The sequence below is a fragment of the Salvelinus namaycush genome, chromosome 2 (genome assembly GCF_016432855.1).
Source record: "Salvelinus namaycush isolate Seneca chromosome 2, SaNama_1.0, whole genome shotgun sequence".
Lineage (NCBI taxonomy): Eukaryota > Metazoa > Chordata > Actinopteri > Salmoniformes > Salmonidae > Salvelinus > Salvelinus namaycush.
In genome coordinates, this window is record NC_052308.1 from 69,052,839 (window position 1) to 69,076,019 (window position 23,181).

Below are 23,181 nucleotides of genomic sequence, written 5' to 3' on the forward strand. Positions count from 1 at the left end.
TTCCCTGGTAGATCGGAGACCTAGACATGATGGCTCATACAAATACAAACTCTTATACCTCATGAAAAGTAAAACGTTAAGAAATGTACATAACTCTCTTCGTAGGTTTTGATAAAGGCTTTGAGAAAAGTCCATGGAATAAGACAAGTACGGACTGAAAATTAAACCTTTCTTTATAATCCAAATTGTGTTACAGTAGGCCTATGTAGCTTATACTTGTTATTAAAACGTGTCTTATTTAGTGGATTGATTTCAAATTTGCAGCATAGATGCTATCAAACAAGACACCCATGCACTTCAGTATAAATGAGGTCCTTAGAAAACTATTAACATTGGGGTTGTGTTTGAGAAATTACAAAAGAAACCAGAATAGAGCGAACCCTCAAAATGGCAATACTTTAAGTCTGTACACATTTGTTGCATTCCTTCCTCGGCTTTACACGCTAGTACAGTTAGGAATCTCCCTTGTGCTCTCGCAGGCATTTCCAATTCGCCCTGGGGTAGAGAGAAAGAATTCAACATAAGAACAACGTGTGTTAGTCCACTGTTATTATTGGCTTTGGTGTCAGTGAAACAAATAACTACTTTGACAGTGATACTGCCTGTTAATTACTGGGGTTTCATTACAATGTCTTATCAAAAGCTCTTAAGCTGTTGTTTCATGTGTTGGATATTAGTGGCTGACCCATTGGTTTGTTTGTTCCTTGTTTTGTTCTGAAGATACACTACTCCTCCTTTTTCCTACCAGTTGATTTCATGTAAAGAAACAATGTAGTGTATACACTGCAGGTCAAAAGTCAACATTGTTATTCATGGAGATATGACCCATATGGGTTTTAGTCCAATAAAATGAATTTGGACAAAGTATGTGTAATATTGTTGGAAGTTCATAGTCACCAAATTAGCAATTTGCAATTCAAAAATGATGTATCGGTCTATGTATGTATCTTACGTTTAACTCTGGCGTCCATCTCCTTCTCCATGACTTCTTTGGGCGTAGAGAACTCACTGAGGGTGGTCTTAGGCGTGCTGTCGCTCTGGCTGACCGAACCGATCATCTCCTGCTCTTTCTCCTGATTCACCTCCGCGTATATGTTCATCCAGGGGATTTTTCTGCAGATTGTTAAATGTAGACAGACAATAGCCATGTTAAAATAGGGAATGACTATTCAATGATGGTTCGTCCCATTGGCAGCATTTCTCAAAGATGTATATTAACTTTTTGTTCAGAGTTGGTATGTTGACAAAACTATATTAATCCCCCTATTATCATGAAGCCACTAGATATCTAACTAAGAAAATATTAATCTATACATCAGTAAATCCCCATATGACATCAATGTAGTGATATAAAACTGTAATCCTGATGCATTATACATTTTGCATAATCTAATTACAAGTAATTGTGTTACTTAATTGTTTAGCTTGACATTTCAATAAATCTGTTTCTTCAATTACAAGTAATTGTGTTACTTAATTGTTTTGCTTGACATTTCAATAAATCCGTTTCTTCTTTAGATTAATGCGGGAATTTCCATATCCATAATTGATGCGTTTTCAGCAGACTTATAGATAAAAATCTTTTTAATAATTCAGCTACTAACAGCCAAAGTATGGCAACAGCATATTAAGCAATTTAATGATAGTTTTCTTAACATAACATCACTGATTCACACACGTGCCTCATGCATCCAAATCACTCTAAATCTGTTCACTACATCTACAGTATAAAGGACATTTGAAAAGTTACTTCAAAGGAACGTCTTTAGTTCATTGTTGGTTGATGCCGGCCCTACCGATCTATGCATTATTAATGATGATAGCAGGTGATTAGAGCAGTGCTGCCATATAGTGTTCAAAGATATAATCATAAAGTACTGTACATACCTCTTGAATTTGTAGATGAGAAACACTGCTAAACCCAGGAATACTACTGATAGGAGCATCAGCATGGCTGAACTGCTGTGTCTCGGGCTGGAATCCACCAAGGGTGCTGTAACAGAAGGTAGAGGAAGATGAACGTTAAACATAACAAGAACATAGCAACACAATAAAGGCTAATCTGGGAATGCCTTGGAGATTTACTTGCTTCATTGCCAATATTGATCCTATACTGTATAGTATTGTATCACTAATAACAACCATGGAGTACAGTTGAGATATATCTTTTGCATCAAAATAGTCTGCTACAGTAGGGCTACATACAGTCAATGAATATGCTTTACTTGAATCAATTTGTTGATTCAAGTAAATAAATCCGGCTTTGTATTATGGGTCGATCCAAGGCAATGATAGTGCATTTTTAATATCCCAAATTTAAAAGGCTGTGATTGCGTGTAATTACTATTTCTCAACGGTTGCCTTTTCTCCAACTAAAAGGCATTGGCTTTAAACAAGCATAGCAGCATTTATATTCAGATGTAAATGCTAAATGATGGTTAAAACAAGCCTTTTACAACGACAACTGTCACAAATGAAGTGCAACACAGCAACACTTACTGTGTAATAAACTGGAAGTATATGGTGCTGATTATACGATTTAACACCTCTCTGTGGTATTACACACCCTTGACACACACACACACACACACACATTTTACGGTCCAGCACCCGCAGACCTGCTTGTGAATACCTAGTCCTTTTAGCCACAGACTGCCAGCTCAAGGCTACGTGTTCTCACTGGGATTATGTGGCTAATAGAACCTTCAAAATATGTACTATTAGACCTGTCAAACCTGGCAATCCTCTCTCCAACCCCCACCTCCACCCTTACAGAAAAAAAACATGTGAAGAGTTCCAAAAAGTTACATTTTATGTGAAATTATGTGATTTTCCACATGTGAAATCATGTGGACTTTCCTTAAGGGCACTTCCAACTTTAACCCTCAACTCTTCCATGTGGACCCAGCTGCTGTAGTAAGTATGGTGTTGTATGAGTATATACTGTAGTAGAAGGCTGGACTACTGCTCTGTATCCATTCAATACTCTCAACTGAGAATCTTTTTCCATTGTGGAGGAGATTTTGTGTTGTTTTTGGGTGGATGCTGGTAAAGCATTTTAATTTCAGCCAAGAGTAGTTATTTGTTTGTCTCATTTTGAGCCAACACTCAAACTGGTGTAATGTTGTTGATTATTGTTAGGCGATTACGATTTTTGCATGCATTGTGAACCAAACATATCTTTTTTTGTCCATTTCTTAAGGGCTAAATAACCAACATAATTATAGTCAGTGCAACACTAATTCTGTGGTTGGATGGCTGTTAAAGACAGTGAACAGATGTCGGGCGTCTTGATGGCAGATATAAAATATCAATTGTCTCAAGGAGTTCCACTTAAAATAAAATCCATTCTCCCTTTCCTCCCACGTCCTCCTCCAATCTTCATACACCCAAGATGGTGACAAACATATAACGCATGTTAAATACAGAACAAAACAAATGTGTTTGGTTTCTGCTATACAAATATGAAGACGTTAACTCCAGTAAATGACATTGCATTTACGACATCACAGAAAGAAACAAACACAGCTGAAAAACAGGATTGTGTAGAGAAGTAATATGTAGAGAAAATAATGATTTCTCATGCAAGTACGTACAGTTAATATATGTAATTATCTTGATACTAACTTCTTTCCTTACCCAAAGTTAGCTGTGTGATGTAAACGATGACTCTTGCTCCTGGCTTTAGCTCAAACTCCACCAGATTCTGGTTCAGAGCGCTGGCAAGTATCTCAGAGATCTGTTGAAGGAGATGAAAGAAGCATCATTTAGTCAAATAATTCTCACACTTTTCAGCTCTTTCAATTCGCACACAATGCATAATTAAATAGTATTTGCTGTTTCGTCATGACACCCAACACATTGGTTCAGTTGTATCAATTGTCGGACTAGGCATATAAAATGAATGTCTGCATGTGTGTGTCATTTCAGCCATGACAATGCATTTATCCTATTGTGTGAATTGGCGTGAAGGATTGGAAACAATTTGTCATACATGCCATGACAGAATTACAATGGCACTCAAAATGTCATTGTCCAATCTAACTATCCCATACCTGCTCTAGCTCCTCCTCGCTCTTTTTCCTGCCCTCTGATTGGTTCTTGTGTGGTAACAGGAAGAGCTCAGCGGCCGTTGGCACACCTGGAAACACTGCAACCAATAGCTGATCCTCTGGAAAGTCTGACACCTGTTGACAATGAACAATACTGTTGCAATATGTTCATACTTGTATGGTATTCTTAGTCTACAGTCCAAATTACTGCCCATAGATTATACACATATTTAACAAGTTTGAAACCAAAGGAGAGGTAGGTGACAATGAAAAAGATTTGGGCTTGACCAACATGTGTTAATAACCAATACAACCTCCATGTAAACAATGCTACAATATGTCACCAAACCAATAGATGACAAGTCAGCTTAAATACTACTTTCTTTTTTGGGTAACATTTTATTTGACACCTACATTGTCATAGCACTGTTATGACAGATATATTTAGACGTGTTGTGACACACAGTACCAGTAAAATGTTTGGACACACCTACTCATTCAAGGGTTTTTCATTGTAGAACAATAGTGAAGACATCAACAATATGAAATAACACATATGGAATCATGTAGTAACCAAAAAAGTGTTAAACAAATCAAAGTATATTTTAGATTTTAGATGCTTCAAAGTAGCCACCCTTTGCATTGATGACAGCTTTGCACACTTTTGGCAATCTCTCAACCAGCATCATGAGGTAGTCACATGGAATGCATTTCAATTAACAGGTGTGCCTTGTTAAAAGTTAATTTGTGGAATTTCTTTCCTTCCTAATGCGTTCGAGCCAATCCGTTTTGTTGTGCCAAGGGAGGTGTGGTGTACAGAAGATAGCCCTGTCATCAAGGCAAAGGGTGGCTACTTTGAAAAATCTCAAATATATTTTGATTTGTTTAACACTTTTTTGGTTACAACATGATTCCATATGTGCTATTTCATAGTTTTGATGTCTTCACTATTATTCTACAATGTAGAAAATAGTCAAAAGAAATAAAAACTGTGTCCAAATTTTTGACTGGTATTGTATATTACAGTATTTTATGTCTGGTTATGACGTCTATGTAGAGTGTTAAAGCGCACAAAAAACTACCACACAAGGCAGACCCATCCATTCTACTTGTAAATAGTATGTTATATAACATTTATTAAATTGTCCATTTTATTACCATTGTAATTGTGCACACAATGATGTCAAACATGTGCCTAGCCCAATGCTCTGTTGCTGATGACTGGGATCAATGCAGGAGAAGGACAAAACACTCTCTTTGGAACTTATGACTGGTGGTTATGTATGTAATAGGCCTATCTGGCTTATATTATTACCCTTACAACAACACAAATGTTCCAGATGTTGGAATCAAAGTGTGTTTGTTCACAACATTATATACATGTATATGTGGCGCTACCACTAGGGGGAGACATTCAAACTGTTAACTGCAGTGCGAGCCTCATACGTTGGAAGAAGAGAAGCAGGAAGGGAAGCCCAGTGGAAAAATGGAGAAAGGAAGCTTCTTGGCAGGGAAAAAACAAAAAATTAATGAAACAATTTAGAGTTAAATCCTTTGATGTTGTTGTTGTTCTGAATTCTTTACTATCATGTATTTTTATCCTCATATTTTGAATAACTTATGGAAAATACACATTACACATCCTGTGTTACTCTACTTGGACTAAGAAAATACACTTTATGACACTGTCAAGAAGCATTATGACCATCCTTTGTCACTTTACTTGGACTAAGAAAATGCACTTTATGACAGTCAAGAAGCATTATGACCATCATAATCACATAAGCCAGATAGGCCTATCACGTACACGTACATCACGTATGTCAGTCATCAGTCACAAAGAGGGTGTCTTGGCCTACTTCTGAAATCTGCTCCTGCATTCATCCCAGTCAAGAGCAACAGTGCATTGGGGTAGGTACATGTCTGACATCAATGTGTGGGCAATTTAATTTGGTCAATTTTAGACAATGTAATATAACATAAACACACTGTTTACAAGTAGGCTACGGTGTAATAGAATGGTTTGCTTTGTATGGTAGGTTCTGTGGGTTTTGACACTCTTATGTAGATGTCATAACCAGCCTTAAAATAACGCAATATGTCACAACAGTTTATGACAAGTAGTTTTAGCTTTTATGACAAACTATGACATGTCTATGACTGTGACATATCATGATCATGTCATAAAAGCTAAAACAACTTGTCATAAACTGTTGTGACATATTGCGTTATTTTAAGGCTAGGTGTCAAATAAAGTGTTGAACTTTTTTCAATCCAAACTCAACCTCCAGGTTTTTGCAAAAGTCTATTTCTTTCTTGATGGGAAGAGTATGTCTTGCAAAACAACAGTTTTTCCATGACTTCAAAATAGCTACTACTAAGTGTTTTTCTTTATAATGTCCTTTATCCACTTTAGATTACCATCAAGGCCCAGGGTTCCAACCAGAAATCAGTGTCCATTTAAAAAGCCACTAATGTTTTTAGGGGTTCTCTATTTGGCTACTGGCGGACAATGGATTGGCGTAGTCGGCGAGTCACATGCACTTGAAGCACATCAATTATCAAAACTAAAAAATCACCATTTGAGTAGAAAATGAGTGGACAAATATAGAGCAAAGGAATGACTTGCAATGAGGGGAAAGAGGTATGGAATGGGAGAGGGAATGGGAGATGGAAGAGGATAGGATGCAATAGCACCTGTAAAAATCAATACACTCAGACCATATTTGTTCTTTTTGCGATCACTCATTACTCTAAAAAGCCTTCTGGCTCTGTGTGCTTGGGTAGCGCTGGCATTTTGTGCCCCCAAAACTCATTGGCTGGAGTGAAAAATCTGATCTGGGTTAAGGGAGGAGAGTAGGTGAGTCAGACTGAGTCAGATGAGTGAGTGTTTTGGAGGGAACTTTGTCCATGCACAAATTTGGCTGAAAAACCACATTTTCAAGACTGTATCTTGTCGCTTTAATATTTTAACAGCAAACACTTTTGGAGCGGCTTCCTCGCAATCTTACTGTATGCAAAGCTAAGTAAATAAGATGAAACAGTGGTCAATTAATAATTACTATTGTAAACACACCAAGACGTGGATTCTGTTTTTCATTCGTCGTGAACTTGACAATACTGGGTTATTCTGGGTTATTCTATTTCATAACTCCGTCCATAGTGCATTATTTCCAACAATGTTGTTCTAAATATGTTATGATGATTCACCTATAACTATCATTTTATTCTGTGAAGTCAAGTACAGTCGTTTAATTGCAATTTTGCTGAACCTTCTCATCTTGGCTTTATTGTGGGGAGTTGTTTACTTTGACAGAACAGAATATGTTCCATTTTGAGGGCGAACTGAACGTGAACCGCAGAAAATGTCAATATAAATGAAGGTAAAAATTCTAATAACACTTTGCATGATGATTGTTGCACAATATCTAGGCTATGTCAACTCTAGCAGTCCATGGACGAATAGGCCTTAATATGATTTTCTTTTAGAGAAAGAGTGAAAGAGATGAAATGAGGATTAAACTGTATATGGAGGAGCACATGACACATGGACTAGTGTTCATAAACTCAATAGATACCATATAATGTATGTTGGTCCTAAAAGGTTGTATAACAAAACCTTCTGTATGAAAAGTGGTGCTGTAACACCCTATTGCTGTAAATCCCTATTGAGGCTAGCAATTAATAGCCCACGCTAGATATAGAACTTTAACTGAGTGTGCCCCTCTGTTTAACACAATTCAATTGGCTGGTGCTATACTATACTGCGGTGAACATAGTATGTGGCTCCCAGAATGCCAGGTGATAAGGTGCACTTTATCCCTCACAAAGCCTCACCCTGTCCTCCATCACAGTAGCTCCCTCCACTGGCTCTCAGACTAGCTCGCCTGAGGCGCCTCTCATGTCAAATCAACTGTGGAGTAGGTGAAAACACAGAGAGACCACAAGTCTCACACTAAAGGCCTAAACCAACACACAAAGTGGAAGAATAACACAATTAAATATGACATATCAGCGCTAGCTCTCCTCCATAGATACTAAGCACATCCAATGTCACGGTAATGCCTAGATCTCCTTCATTCCAGGCTAATTCCGGAAGAACGCATTTCATTGCTCCAACTTCTGTTAGTGCTCATCAAGCTGCCTCGAGGGGGGAAGAAGAAGCTGAGACCCTCGCACCTGTGTGATAACGAATCATAGGGCAGTCCGAGGGTGAACGCCAAAGCGTCTGAGAGGATAGGAAGAGACAAGAGAGAGAGAGAAAACGAGAGATGGAAGGAATTCACACTTACTTGGAGCAGAGCCTTCTTAATGACTCTCCCCACATCCTGTCTCCACTCGGGGACGTCAGGGTTGTACTCGTCCAGATTAGGGGAGAAAGATATAAGCAGAGATTTGAAGAACTCTGTCAGAAAGAGAGAGAGACCAAGGGGAGAAACAGAAACAGACCGTTAATTCAGCCCCTGATCTAGGTGCATTATTCTCAAGGTATCCTCCTCATTCCCCACTGTCATTTGTTCTGGTTGTGTCCCTCCTCTAACTGCCTTCTGATGTGTTGGAAAGCTGACAGAGATGTTGGTGTGTGTGCGTACAGTATGCATGTGCTCATGGTTTGACAAGAGAAGTTGATTGCTTGCACAAGTGATTTCTTAGATAATTGGGGAAATGTCCCGTTTCGCATATCCTGACATATTCAAATTTAAAGTACCCTCAAACGTTGCATACCAAGTGAGATGCCTGCTAGATGTGCTAATTAGCATTACATCAAGCAGAATAATTTGATTAGGGTGATCCGAGCGAGAGAGAGAGAGAGACAGAGAGAGAGATCCTGATCCTTACCTTGGACTGCTATCGTCTTGGTGTCTTGCAGTATGGCGTTGGCTGAAGACACTTGGACCGTAACAGTGTTCATTCCCTCGCTGGTGAAGGTGTACGAGATGCTCCCATCTAAGCTGATCACAGGCTGGAGGAAGAGGGAACATGGACAAAATGGATGATCACACTTTGATCAGGTAATAATCCTTTCACCTAAAACACTTACATAAAACCCCTGAACATGAAACAAACCCATTTCAGATGATAACAACTTCTCACTAAGAGTAGTCGGAGCTTCTGACTTGAGTAAAACCCTACAAAAACATCCTTCCCATAATACCTAGAACCAATGCAGCTAAGGTCATAACTCATGACAAACTAATAAGATGTTTGAACAAAATACAAAATCAGAGACTGCTCCGCCTCTATCACTGTTGTCTTCAATAATAGAAGAGGTCAAAGTATGTAATACCATTGACATCATGTATAACCCATATATATATCAGTGGAGGCTACTGAAGGGAGGACAGCTCATAGTAATGGCTGGTGGAATGGAACTGGAATGGAAACCATGTCTTTGAAGTGTTCGATGCTGTTCCACTGATTCCGTTCCAGCCATGACAATAAGCCTCTCCTCTGATTTAGTTACAGTGACACCAGCCACCACTGCAGTACATGTACACTATATGGCAAGACCCCTTTTGAATAGTGTCAGTTTACCTCTACTAAAGTTGTATAGTTGGTACCCCACATATACTGAATACTATACACAACACTGGAGTCCCACAGGGCTCAGGTTATAGGCCCTCTTCCCTGTACACCAAGTGTTTTAAGTCTAGTTTACCTCAGTGCTGTTCCCCAGCCACCAGAAGTAGGTGAGGGTCCTGGAGTGGATGGGCCAGACCACTGCTGTTAGGTTTACTTCCTTGTTCTTGATGGCCACAAATGGAGCCAGCAACTGGACATGTTCCACAGGACCTGATACAAACACAGAGGATGATTCATATTCAGTATTGAATGATTCAGACTCAGTATTGGATAATAGAGAGTCAGTATTGGATAATACAGACTCAGCAGTGGATGATTCAGACTCAGTATTGGATGATTCAGAATCAGTATTGGATGATTCAGACTCCATATATGATTGTAATTACATGGACATTGCTTGAGACTGCCTACTACACAATATGAAACTCACTCGCACATCAAAATAAAAAAAATTGATAATTTTTTGTTTAAATATGAAAAGCACTGGCACATCCAAAGATAATATTTACAGCTGTGTGGGAAAAAATAAATAGAAACCTTCTGAAATGAAGAATTAGAGAAAAGAAGATCTCCCACACCGCGCTTGCCAGTATCACTTAACATTATCACTGGGGTAGTGTGTGAGATCTTCTTCTCAATAAGACTACTTTAGCTGAAATGGAAGGTGAATGAAATCTTCCTCAACAAATGTCATAACTATCATAATTTTTTTGTAGTTTTGTTGGAATTTAGTTGAAGAACAAGATTTATTCTCGACTTAAAACACGTTGGTGTTATCCTGTTTATGACGTGACACCTTGTGAGTAATACTGTGGTCTGACCTGCTGAGACCATAATGGGAGCTGATGTGGGTGTACGTGGCATTACCGTGATCTAAGTGGTGAAGGTTCATGTAGGAGAGAGATAAAACATGGTATTTTAACAGTAAACCTCCGGCTGACAGTGGTGTGACTCTGCATTCTGGCGTGTACGTCTCCGCCTGGGCTTCTGTTAACTCTTATCCTCTTTAACTGAGACTAATCTTTATCCTAGCTTTCAAACGCATGCAGTGTATGTACAGTGGGGCAAAAAAGTATTTAGTCAGCCACCAATTGTGCAAGTTCTCCCACTTAAAAAGATGAGAGGCCTGTAATTTTCATCATAGGTACACTTCAACTATGACAGACAAAATGAGAAAAAAAATCCAGAAAATAACATTGTAGGATTTTTAATGAATTTATTTGCAAATTATGGTGGAAAATAAGTATTTGGTCAATAACAAAAGTTTATCTCAATACTTTGTTATATACCCTTTGTTGGCAATGACAGAGGTCAAACGTTTTCTGTAAGTCTTCACAAGGTTTTCACACACTGTTGCTGGTATTTTGGCCCATTCCTCCATGCAGATCTCCTCTAGAGCAGTGATGTTTTGGGGCTGTTGCTGGGCAACACGGACTTTCAACTCCCTCCAAAGATTTTCTATGGGGTTGAGATCTGGAGACTGGCTAGGCCACTCCAGGACCTTGAAATGCTTCTTACGAAGCCACTCCTTCGTTGCCCGGGCGGTGTGTTTGGGATCATTGTCATGCTGAAAGACCCAGCCACGTTTCATCTTCAATGCCCTTGCTGATGGAAGGAGGTTTTCCCTCAAAATCTCACGATTGCCCCATTCATTCTTTCCTTTACACGGATCAGTCGTCCTGGTCCCTTTGCAGAAAAACAGCCCCAAAGCATGATGTTTCCACCCCCATGCTTCACAGTAGGTATGGTGTTCTTTGGATACAACACAGCATTCTTTGTCCTCCAAACACGACGAGTTGAGTTTTTACCAAAAAGTTCTATTTTGGTTTCATCTGACCATATGACATTCTCCCAATCTTCTTCTGGATCATCCAAATGCTCTCTAGCAAACTTCAGACGGGCCTGGACATGTACTGGCTTAAGCAGGGGGACACATCTGGCACTGCAGGATTTGAGTCCCTGGCGGCGTAGTGTTTTACTGATGGTAGGCTTTGTTACTTTGGTCCCAGCTCTCTGCAGGTCATTCACTAGGTCCCCCCGTGTGGTTCTGGGATTTTTGCTCACCATTCTTGTGATCATTTTGACCCCACGGGGTGAGATCTTGCGTGGAGCCCCAGATCGAGGGAGATTATCAGTGGTCTTGTATGTCTTCCATTTCCTAATAATTGCTCCCACAGTTGATTTCTTCAAACCAAGCTGCTTACCTATTGCAGATTCAGTCTTCCCAGCCTGGTGCAGGTCTACAATTTTGTTTCTGGTGTCCTTTGACAGCTCTTTGGTCTTGGCCATAGTGGAGTTTGGAGTGTGACTGTTTGAGGTTGTGGACAGGTGTCTTTTATACTGATAACAAGTTCAAACAGGTGCCATTAATACAGGTAACGAGTGGAGGACAGAGGAGCCTCTTAAAGAAGAAGTTACAGGTCTGTGAGAGCCAGAAATCTTGCTTGTTTGTAGGTGACCAAATACTTATTTTCCACCATAATTTGCAAATAAATTCATTAAAAATCCTTCAATGTGATTTTCTGGATTCTTTTTTCTCATTTTGTCTGTCATAGTTGAAGTGTACCTATGATGAAAATTACATGCCTCTCTCATCTTCTTAAGTGGGAGAACTTGCACAATTGGTGGCTGACTAAATACTTTTTTGCCCCACTATGTGTGTGTGTGTTAGTGTCTGTGTATGTTTGTGTGTGTTTGTGTGTGTGTGTGATGTGTGTGACAGAGAGAGAAAGTGTGCGTATCTGTGTGTCTCCCCCTTTTAAGTTTGTGTCTATGCGGATGTGCATGTGTGTGTGTTGTGTGTGTGATGTGAGTCATTTGGTCAGGCTCCCTAAACTGTGTCTGGTGTTAAAAATATTCCAATTTGAAATATGTGGTGGCATCGTGATTGGCACATTGCTAAAAGCATCATTTGCACTCTCTCTCCCCTGTAAATTCCCCCAAAATGTGCCAAACAACCTCCCGAGTGGCGCATCGGTCTAAGGCACTGCATCGCAGTGCTTGATGCGTCACTACAGACCCGGATTCGATCCCAGGCTTTATCACAGCCGGCCGGGTCTGGGAGACCCATGAGGTGCTGCACAATTGGCACAGAGTCGTTCGGGGTAGGGGAAGGTTTGGCCGACCGGGATATCCTTGTCCCATCGCACTCTAGCGACTCCTTGTGGCAGACTGGGCGCCTGCAATTTGACTGCAATCGCCAGGTGGACTTTGTTTCCTCCGACACATTGGTGCGGTTGGCTTCCAGGTTAAGTGAGAAGTGTGTCAAGAAGCAGTGCGGCTTGGCAGTGGCATATTTCGAAGAACGCATGGCTCACCACCTTTACCTCTCCCGAGTCCGTACTGGAGTTGCAGCGATGAGACAAGACTGTAACTACCAATTGGATATCACGAAATTGGGGAGAAAAAAGGGTAAAGTATTTTTTTTAAGTATAATAATTTGTACCAAACCATGGAGAGAAAAACACCAGCAGAATCAATGACATCAACAATATCAAAGTACACTGATTGAAAGTGTCGTGGCGACCAGAGACAACATTTAAATGGCACCTTCACTAATTGACGAAAGCCTCGCTTTTCAAATCAAGAGACAAGGGGGCAATTCAAACACTGCACCTCAAAGAGCTGGATAATTCTTGAAGCCTTTTAGACATAAGCATGTTATATTTGTCGCTATTATTTACTTGACATTTGGCTGGCTTGTTCATTACAAGATGAAGAGAGAGAGAGAGAGCATCAAAGTGCTGTCCTATGTTGAAAGCATTCTGGTAATTTAACTGGCTCCATTGTACACTGCTGTATATTTAGTAAGGTGGTCATTTACAGAGAAATATGAGGCAGAGATATTTAATTATGATCCTTGAGAACCACAGCACTGTTGTTTTCTATCCTTTCCCTCCAATCAGGGACTGATTCAGACCAGGGTCACCAGGTGAGCGACCACTCTGGCCAATCAATGGCCGACGTCACAGTATCTGACCAATTATCTATCAGGTACAGTACAAACTAAAAGCAGAAGTACTTCATTCCTCGATGGCGGGAATTGAATTAAATATTCCTGACAAAATAGATGGATGTATAGAGGTGACGTACACGTAACATGAAGGTACAACGTTGTAGTATCAAATCCCAGGGTGTTTTCCGCCAAAGCCGAGACACGGAATATCCCAGCCGTCTTGTAAACATGTCTGATACCCTCTTCGATCCAGCTCAGGTTGGAGTAGGAGACTGCCGTGCCATCTCCGAAATCCAGTTGGATGTTGGTTCTCATTGAGTCACCCTGGAAAACAAGTAAAGTCTCAAATAAGGAATAGAGATGAAGAAAGACAGAAAAGACAGAAATAAAGACAAAAATAAAAAAATTAAGATAAATTTCATCATTATAAAAAAATAATATATATAACAATTCCATTGTATTTGAGAGCCCAGCTAGATGCTTGTACTTTTGTTTATTCTAGACTTAAATACATCTCATTGTTTTGTGGTGGCAGGTAGCCTAGTGGTTAGAGTGTTGGGCCAGTAACCAAAATGTTGCTGGATCGAATCCCGAGCTGACAAAGTAAAATGATGTCATTCTGCCCCTGAACAAGGCAGTTAAACCACTGTTCCCTGGTAGGACGTCACTATAAATAAAAATGTGTTCTTAACTGACTTGCCTAGTTAAAAAAATGTTTAAAAAAACATGGGGTTCAATACAATGCCTCAAACCCACAGTAACATTCAGTAAGCATGCATGGGCACAGGCAGGACACCATTGTCTGTTTCTGTCAGAGGTCCAACAGATGGTGTTGTGACACCTCTACACCAGTGTGCATCCTGAGTCTGACATGAGTCCCTGTGGTGTGTGTGTGTGTGTGTGTGTGTGTGTGTGTGTGTGTGTGTGTGTGTGTGTGTGTGTGTGTGTGTGTGTGTGTGTGATGGAGAGAGAGAGAACCACAGGGAGGTTGAAGCAGTGTAGTAATCAGGGTGGCAGGTACACTAGTCAACAGACTGCTGGACTAAATTCACACACAGACACAAGCAGTCAGAACTACCCTACACATTGGGGTTGCATCATATTCTGCCCCACTGTGAGAGCAGTGTGTTTGCCTGTTACCACTAATGAGGTGTGTGTGTGTGTGTCTCTCTCTCTCCTTATTCACTATCTGTTTAGTTTCTTTTCAAGCACAGCAGAGTATGAAAACAAGGGAAGGCTTCTGGGGGTATATTTCACGCCATTGTACAGTGAAAAAGATACACTATGGATAAGCCAAATAAAGAAAGGCAGAATAGAATGGAAGAAAAGGGATAACGTTGGCGGCTGTTGTGTGGAACTGTAATGGCGTCGATGTCATTCAGGATTTTGTTGGTGTCCTCTGTTCACATTCTCTGGACACTTCTAGTTCTCTATCAAGGTGTCCTGGGATCGCTAGCAAATCTGCATGAGACTGATGCTGGCCTACTGGCTAAATGTCAAGCTTTGTGTCCGTGGCTCCATGTGTGACTCAGAGGGCCTCCAAATCCAAAATGCATAATAGGGTAAGCGTCATGTTCTGGACAGCAGTGCTGGTTGATAAGGGGTTGTGTTAGTTCAGGTCCAAACACAGCAGGACTGTGAACAGGACTCTTGTTCAGGTGAATGTCAACACACAAAGGATGGTATAAACAGTGTGATGTCAGTGTACACATTACATGCTATAATGCAACTAATGTTGGGTAAATCTGGATGGTGTACACATCACATACTATAAGGTAGCTAATGTACATTAAATCTGGTTGGTGTACACATTACATACTATAAGGTAGCTAACGTACAGTAAATCTGGTTGGTGTACACATTACATACTATAAGGTAGCTAACGTACAGCAAATCTGGTTGGTGTACACATGATAAGGTCACTTTGTGATAATGAAACCTTGACGTGTGACACTATAGATCTCATCCCTCTCTCAAAACATCAAACTTTCTTCCACCTCCCTCCTTTATTTTCATTTTTCTGAACCGCCATGTTTACTACCCAGCAGTACCACAAATTAAATATTTAGGCCCATTTGCTCTCCCCAAGAAATTCTACCATCGTGGGCTTCATGAATATAAATTAAAGTCTGAATTCAACAGGAGCGAAGGATTTTCTGAATGCATAAGACCCGACGCCATGAAGATTCTTCACCTCCATTAGTCTCCTGTGATAGTTGTTTTTAATTATTTTTTTGGACTGAAATTTTTATAAAATACATTTCATAAAATGTTTGACCACATGGCATATGTCTCTCTTATCAGAGGAGGCCTCTCTTAATGAAAGAAATAGACCCTTATTTCCTCAACTCATCACACTGTAATACGTCAGCTGGGCCCAGGAGAGACCTCGTGGGAGAGACACTTACGTCTTAGCTGCAGTGCAGGGGGAAAGCACCGCCGCACCGAGCAGAGCACTACCGCACTTATTCCACCTGTATTTAATGTGAGGTGGTTGAACAGTGTCTTGGGAGTGAGGGGAGCGAGGCAAGGCGCTGGCCCTAGAAGGAGACTACTCTGAGTTTATCACTCTATAACAGGGTCTCCAGGGGTGCATCTCTCTCTTAGGTCTTTAGCTCTTACTCCGTCTCTCGGCTCGGGGCTTGGGGCCTGTAGCTGTGTGTGGGTGATGTTGTGTTGCAAGTTACTATTAAACTTTCAGCAGTTGGTGTATATGGGATAATATAACAGGGAAATAATTGTAGGCGTATGTCTGGAGAAACATCCATGTTGAACATATGGGAAACATCCATATTTCACTCAGTAACAGGCCTACAGTGAGTGAGTTGTGCGCCACATGCTAGGACTACTTTTACAACCATGCATAGCAATACAAAACACACAGATTTTTCATTTCATGGCTTAAAGTGAAAATCAATGCAACTCATAACAGTGATGTATACACAGGCGTCCATTTGGGCTCCTACATGCCCATAAGAATGATATACAAAAAGGATGCCATTTTGGATTTTGGCCCAGTCCTACCTCATCCAGATGCACCAGGAAGGTGACGTTGGTGTGCAGGTCGGCGGTAAGCTTGCCCTCTCTGGTGGAGAGAGAAAGGCCTTTTGGAACCCTGTTGGGACACATCTGCTTCCTGGGTGTGTACATGTCCTTGACTCCCTTGATGCAGTTGTTGGACACCACTTTTCGGTACCTTAAGAAGATACCATTTGAATGAGTTAGTACATGTTTAGTATGGTTTACTGAGGTCATGGCTTCATGACACTACTAGTTAACAAGGCTAAGGCATTGGTCACGTTCATCAATGAAGCTTGACAAGAAATCGCAAAAATTGTATTTTTAACCTCAAAGTGATTGTGGAAGTGACTGAGCTAGTGAACAAGACTTGCTATTCTTTGGCTAATCTTAAAAATGCTTAGTAATCCCTAATTAAAAGATTACTTTTAACCCTGAAAGGTAATGTCTGACACAAGATGTACAGTAGTTGTCGGTCACATTGACAAAACTCCAACATGCTTACTAACTCCAGACAAAACTTGACTTTTAACCTTGGGGAAGCGAATGCATCAATGAAGGATGTACCGTTCTCCTCAGACTTTAGCCATCCTGAGACGTCCTAATCTGTGTCCTGGGAATCCTGAAAGTGCTTTGAAGCTCTCTGAAGTACACAATGTCACGCAGTATAGATCAACTGTCTGGTGAATGACTCAGGCCTAAATAGCCAATATCACTATTCACAATAGGAGCCGTGCCAGAAGATGTGACACCCTGACAGTGTTTCATTACAGTGGGAAGATGGGAAGATGACAAAGCATTGGCCAACCTATACAGAGAGATACTGTAGCCACTGTAAGCTTTAATGTGTTTTTGTACCTCTCTTTTGAAATGTGAGATACCTATTCAGGCTTTTTAACATGGATCATATTATAACCATCATAATGTTTTACAAAATGAAATGGAAAACATTCAAGAAAAAATATTTGACCTTTCATTGAGCAGAAATATACAGAAGGGTTGCCTTCACTTAGAATAGACAACATAGAAACGCTACAAAATAGTGTCTTTATGTGCAACTCACCCTGTGCTGTTGAGGTAGTTCTGTCCTTGGCTGCAGCTCCTTGATACAACAGCTGGGTTGAACCAGAACGCTGGTAGACAGTTCCCTTCTCTACGCCGTTCATAGCCATAATCACTATAACAAATCACATACAGAATGTGATCAACATCAACACTTTACCTCTACCTACTGTATATCAATCAAATGTATTTATAAAGCCCTTCTTACATCAGCTGATACCTCAAAGTGCTGTACAGAAACCCAGCCTAAAACCCCAAACAGCAAGCAATGCAGTTGCAGAAGCACGGTGGCTAGGAAAAACTCCCTAGAAAGGCTGAAACCTAGGAAGAAACCTAGAGAGGTACCAGGCTATGAGGGGTGGCCAGTCCCCTTCTGGCTGTGCCGGGTGGAGATTATAACAGAACATGGCCAAGATGTTCAAATGTTCATAGATGAACAGTAGGGTCAGATACTAATAATCACAGTGGTTGTAGAGGGTGCAACAGATCAGCACCTCAGGAATATATGTCAGTTGGCTTTTCACTGATGTACATATCTACCTCAATTACCTCCGACATCTGCACATCAACTTGGTACTGGTATCCCGTGTATATAGCCAAGTTATCGTTACTCATTGTGTATGTATTATTATTTTTCTATTTTATTCTCTCTGCATTGTTGGGAAGGGCCCGTAAGTAAGCATTTCACTGTTAGTCTACACCTGCTGTTTATGAAGCATGTGATAAATACAATTAGATTTGATTTTGATCCAAAGGACATACAGTATTACTGTGTTATGTTACAGCTTATTTTTCCTATCCCCTCAGCACGATACTTATAATAGATATTTTTTGCATTTCAACGCATCATTATTATATATTGATTGGGCTGCAGTTGACAAATGCTCCAGATCAGCAGAGGTAGGAAGACTGAGCCCTGAGGGACTCCATGTCAACACAGGCAGCCAGGTCAGGGTTGGCTGACTTCCACCGGCTGATGTTAGCTACCTCCCAATCACAAAGTGATTTACATCAGGCAAAGCAGGTCAGGCAAGTGCCCATTCTAATAATGACGTTGTCATTGATTTATCAATTAATTACCTAGCCAGAACTAATAGGATGCAACAAAGCCTGAGGTCCGTCTAGGACTCCCTATGGCCTGGTCTGGCCTCAGTGTGATTAGGAACCTCCCCCAATTTATTGACAAGCTGTCAAGTGAAGTTATGGTGTTATGGTTGGTTGGGATAATAGTTATAAGGGACTAAGAGAGTCCAATGAGGTTACAGTGTCCAGTTAAGGACATTACAGCACCACTGAATCACAGCTTTGGTAATGCAAAGCTTACATTTCTTTCCAGTAAGTCACAGAAAAGTATGGTGTCCAGTTTAGCACATTATAGTTATGGTGACTCCCAGCGTGTTTTGGTTCACATTAATACTAATCTCTCCTCACTTATTATTAATATAATATATCAAGTGTTATATCTATGTATACACACTGAACAAAATACAAACACAACACATTAAGTGTTGGTCCAATGTTTCATGAGCTGAAATAAAAGATCCCCAGAAATGTTCCATAGACACAAAAATACTATTTCGCTGTTAGTGAGAATTTCTCCTGCCAAGATAATCCATCCACCTGACAAGTGTGGCATATCAAGAAACTGATTAAACAGCATGATAATTACACAGCTGCACCTTGTGATGTAGACAATAAAAGGACACTCTAAAATGTGCAGTTTTGTCACACAACACAATGCTACAGATGTCTCAAGTTTTGAGGTATCGTGCAATTGGCATGCTGACTGCAGGAAAGTCCACCAGATCTTTTGTCAGAGAAGTTTCTCTAGCATAAGACACCTCCAACGAGGTTTTAGAGAATTTGGCAGTATGTCCAACTGGCCTCACAACTGCAGACCACATGTATGTCGTTGTGTGGGCAAGCGGTTTGCTGTCAACGTTGTGAACATTGCGCCCCATGGTAGCTGGACTGTTATGGTATGGGCAGGCATAAGCTACAGACAACAAACACAAGTGCATTTTATTGATGGCAATTTGAATGCACAGAAAAACCGTGATGAGATCCTGAGGCCCACTGTGAGGGCAACTTATTTTAAGGTATCTGTGACCAACAGATGCTTAATGTGAAATCTATAGATTAGGGCCTAATGAATTCATTTCAATTGACTGATTTCCTCAAATGAACTATAACTCAGTAAATTATTTGAAATTGTTGCATGTTGCGTTCATATTTCTGTTCAGTATATAACCTCTGATTTCAGTCCAGTCACTGTCCCACTTTGGAATCAACCCCTGGACCTTTTGTTCACAGCACAACAGAACAACAGGCCGGTGCATTGTCACCCTCTAACACAATACACAATCAGTAAACATTTCACCCTTGACTTTTCTGTACACTTCAAAGTCAATAAAAAGTGTTTTTGTTATTCACTCTGAAAGTTGACGTTTCTTAAAGAGATTGTTTTTTAATTTTTGCATTTCACTGTCTCTATCACCAGCTGCAGAGAGAGAGAGAGAGAGAGAGAGAGAGAGAGAGAGAGAGAGAGAGAGAGAGAGAGAGAGAGAGAGAGAGAGAGAGAGAGAGAGAGAGAGAGAGAGAGAGAGAGAGAGAGAGAGAGAGAGAGAGAGAGAGAGAGAGAGAGAGAGAGAGAGAGAGAGAGAGAGAGAGAGAGAGAGAGAGAGAGAGAGAGAGAGAGAGAGAGAGAGAGAGAGAGAGAGAGAGATGTCATGCCATGCGGTCAGGAAGTTTGTGAAATGTATCATATAATAATTTCATTCCCAAAATAATTAAAAACAACTATCACAGGAGACTAATGGATTGTAATTAAAACTCATACAGTTTGACCTGAAACCGCTGGCATTTACATAGAAATGTGTCATTGCTTTTCTCTTCCCTGCCTTTAGAAGATAAAAACAACCGCAACCTACAGTCCTATTAACACCCTTCATCTTCTCTACGTTGTTATAAACATAGCAAAACGAGCTCAGCAGAGAGACAGACGTTAGGAGCAAATTATTCCCCAAAATATCTGATAATTTGAGCGCTGACACCAAAAATGAACCAAATGAATGGGATCCTGAAATAGTGTATTAAATCCAAAAATTACTTAAATGGGACAACATACACAAAGCGTCATACAAAATGTCTCTCTCTTTTATGGACAATGAAACTTCTGTTGATCTACTCATGTTTAGATTTGTAAAAAAATACATGTTTTCACGTGTTCTATCTTTCTGCAATTGTGAGTTATTATACTAGTATACTATAATTACCATTCAAAGTCGTGGGCCCGACAGATACACGACTCAGCAGAGAGGACTTTGGCGTAGTCTTTTCCCAGCATGCAATAGTTTCCTGGTCTGCGTTTCATATAGATCTGTTTCTGGCCCATCACACACGGCTCGCCCTGTGAAACACATACAGGATATTAATCCATATAGTGAACGCACATGGGATTACAGTATGTCATTTTCAAATGTCAAATTAGCATAGAACAGCAAGTCAAACCATTCTTATGTTAACCTATTGAGCTTATTGGAACTACCCAAACACTGTAAGTACACTGCATCTACCTTGTAAAAACATTGGTACCTGGAGGAAAATGGGGGAGGGTCTTGGGGGAGGGTCATTTTTTAATATCAGTCAGGGGAAGGGTTTCTTTTTTTTTTAATTTTGGCCAGGGGAGGGTCAGGTAATTTGTAATTGATTAAATGTCAAATTGCTCAGGATTTGAGAATTAGTTCCTTATTATACTATCTTGATGTGTGCCCAATGATGCCCCTCATCCCTGATTCTCTGCTTGGCGCGCAATATCAAGTGCCACTACTACTATACTATATGCTATAAGCCTAGGCTATATGAAGAGTATGCTAGGAGAAGCACATGGCAAAGTTATATTTCTTAGAAAATGTACTTCCCTCCTGAGTTTTTGAGCTGCTGGGATGGTGTATATAAAACTAGGTTACACTGCATTACACACTGCAATGGATAGGAGTTCCCAATCATGAGCCCCGGCCTGCCCTGCTCTTGCTGATGTAAACACTTTTGTGGTGCCTAACAAATGACTGTGCTGTGTAAGGTGGCACTTTAGGAGGCGAGTCAAAGACTTATTCCGTATTTTTTATTTTATTTGTCCAAAAAAGTATATCTGTGCGTGCAGACTAGGCCTCCTGATGCCCTGTTCAGTTTGAGAGGGAGAGAACGAAGATGAAAAGGAAGACCCGAGGTGAACTTGCTACTGATAGATTTGATTTTAATAAAAAATAAAAAATATATGTTTTCTTGCCCATAATGAAGCTACTTATCAGAGTGTTTGACCTCACAATAAGCCATATTCAAGTAATTTACAGAACTTACATTGTTATGAAGCAGCACTAGTTTAATTTGACTTTAGGCTATTAACAACAAGAGGGCTTTATGTTGGAGTCTATTTCTTCCTATTCAAGAAATAAGAGGTAGACCTACCTGTTAGGCAGATTCAATTATAGTCTACTATCCATAGACTTTGTCAGCCAAGTCCTTCAGTCACCATACACTCCTTAAATATCTCAGTGTCAGTGAAGAGCTTGGTATGTTAAGTTAAAACCAGGGCTCGAATTGAGGAGGCATGTGAGGGTATTGTGGCTTTTGTTAAAGAACATGGCTAAAAGCATAGGCCTACCCCCTAGTTAGCTCGTTACTTTGGAAATAAAAGTGTATGGACCTGATTATATAAAGTGATATGTAAGGACACTTTAATCCGCAATTCTTTATGCTAGAAACAAGCTGTAAAATGCCGGGGAAAGAAGAGACTGATGCATATGGGATATCTTTGGTTTGTCTCTATGACATGTAGAGGCTGCTACCTTCTACAACCTTGGAGAAAAAAATGCACTTTCTTTGGGAAGTAATGTGTGATTCTGTCTATCAATTGACGTTCAACATTTAAACAGGCTACTAAACAACATACTAACTCTAAAATCAGCCAGGAGCAAGCCAGGTAGCCTAAGAAGGAACAATAACGTATTATTGTTAGATCATTATTATTTCCAGGCTTTAGCCTGCTATTTAAGAAATCCATTGAGAAACATTTGTGACATGCTACAGGCTGGCAGGATCTCAGCATTTCAACAACACATCAACAACAGCATTTCAACAACATGCCTATATAGTACATTTTGCATTTAGGCTGTATAAAATAAAATAAATTATTTTGAATTAAAGAGAAACACGAGTTTGGCTAGTCTGTGGTTTGAGGATCATGAGGCGAGCTACAGTATGCATGCCTAGTTTGTTAATTTAGCCTAGCAGATGCTCTTATACTCCCATGCCCTAATCCCAGTCTACGCAAATCTATTTTGCAGCAACAATATCTGTCACGCCCTGATCTGTTTCACCTGTCCTTGTGCTTGTCTCCACCCCCTCCAGGTGTCGCCCATCTTCCCCAGTTATCCTCTGGGTATTTATACCTGTGTTTTCTGCCTGTCTGTGCCAGTTCATCTTGTTTGTTCAAGCCTACCAGCATTTTGT

General features: G+C 40.3%; 1 protein-coding gene across 1 annotated transcript in view; it reads right to left on the reverse strand.

Annotated features, from left to right (window-relative positions):
* Window positions 1-222: 222 nt before the first annotated feature.
* LOC120023133 (VPS10 domain-containing receptor SorCS3-like) overlaps window positions 223-23,181 on the reverse strand; it is a 225,389-nt gene continuing 202,430 nt past the window's right edge. Inside the window, exons 16-27 of the mRNA XM_038967117.1 lie at window positions 20,946-21,079; window positions 17,672-17,785; window positions 16,615-16,786; window positions 13,728-13,914; window positions 9,712-9,845; window positions 8,892-9,015; window positions 8,345-8,457; window positions 4,056-4,187; window positions 3,640-3,739; window positions 1,888-1,993; window positions 953-1,113; window positions 223-495 (exon numbers count right to left, since the gene is read on the reverse strand). Coding sequence (XP_038823045.1) covers window positions 437-495; window positions 953-1,113; window positions 1,888-1,993; window positions 3,640-3,739; window positions 4,056-4,187; window positions 8,345-8,457; window positions 8,892-9,015; window positions 9,712-9,845; window positions 13,728-13,914; window positions 16,615-16,786; window positions 17,672-17,785; window positions 20,946-21,079 — 1,536 coding nt within the window. The 3' untranslated portion in view covers window positions 223-436. The remainder of the gene's footprint in view (window positions 496-952; window positions 1,114-1,887; window positions 1,994-3,639; window positions 3,740-4,055; window positions 4,188-8,344; window positions 8,458-8,891; window positions 9,016-9,711; window positions 9,846-13,727; window positions 13,915-16,614; window positions 16,787-17,671; window positions 17,786-20,945; window positions 21,080-23,181) is intronic.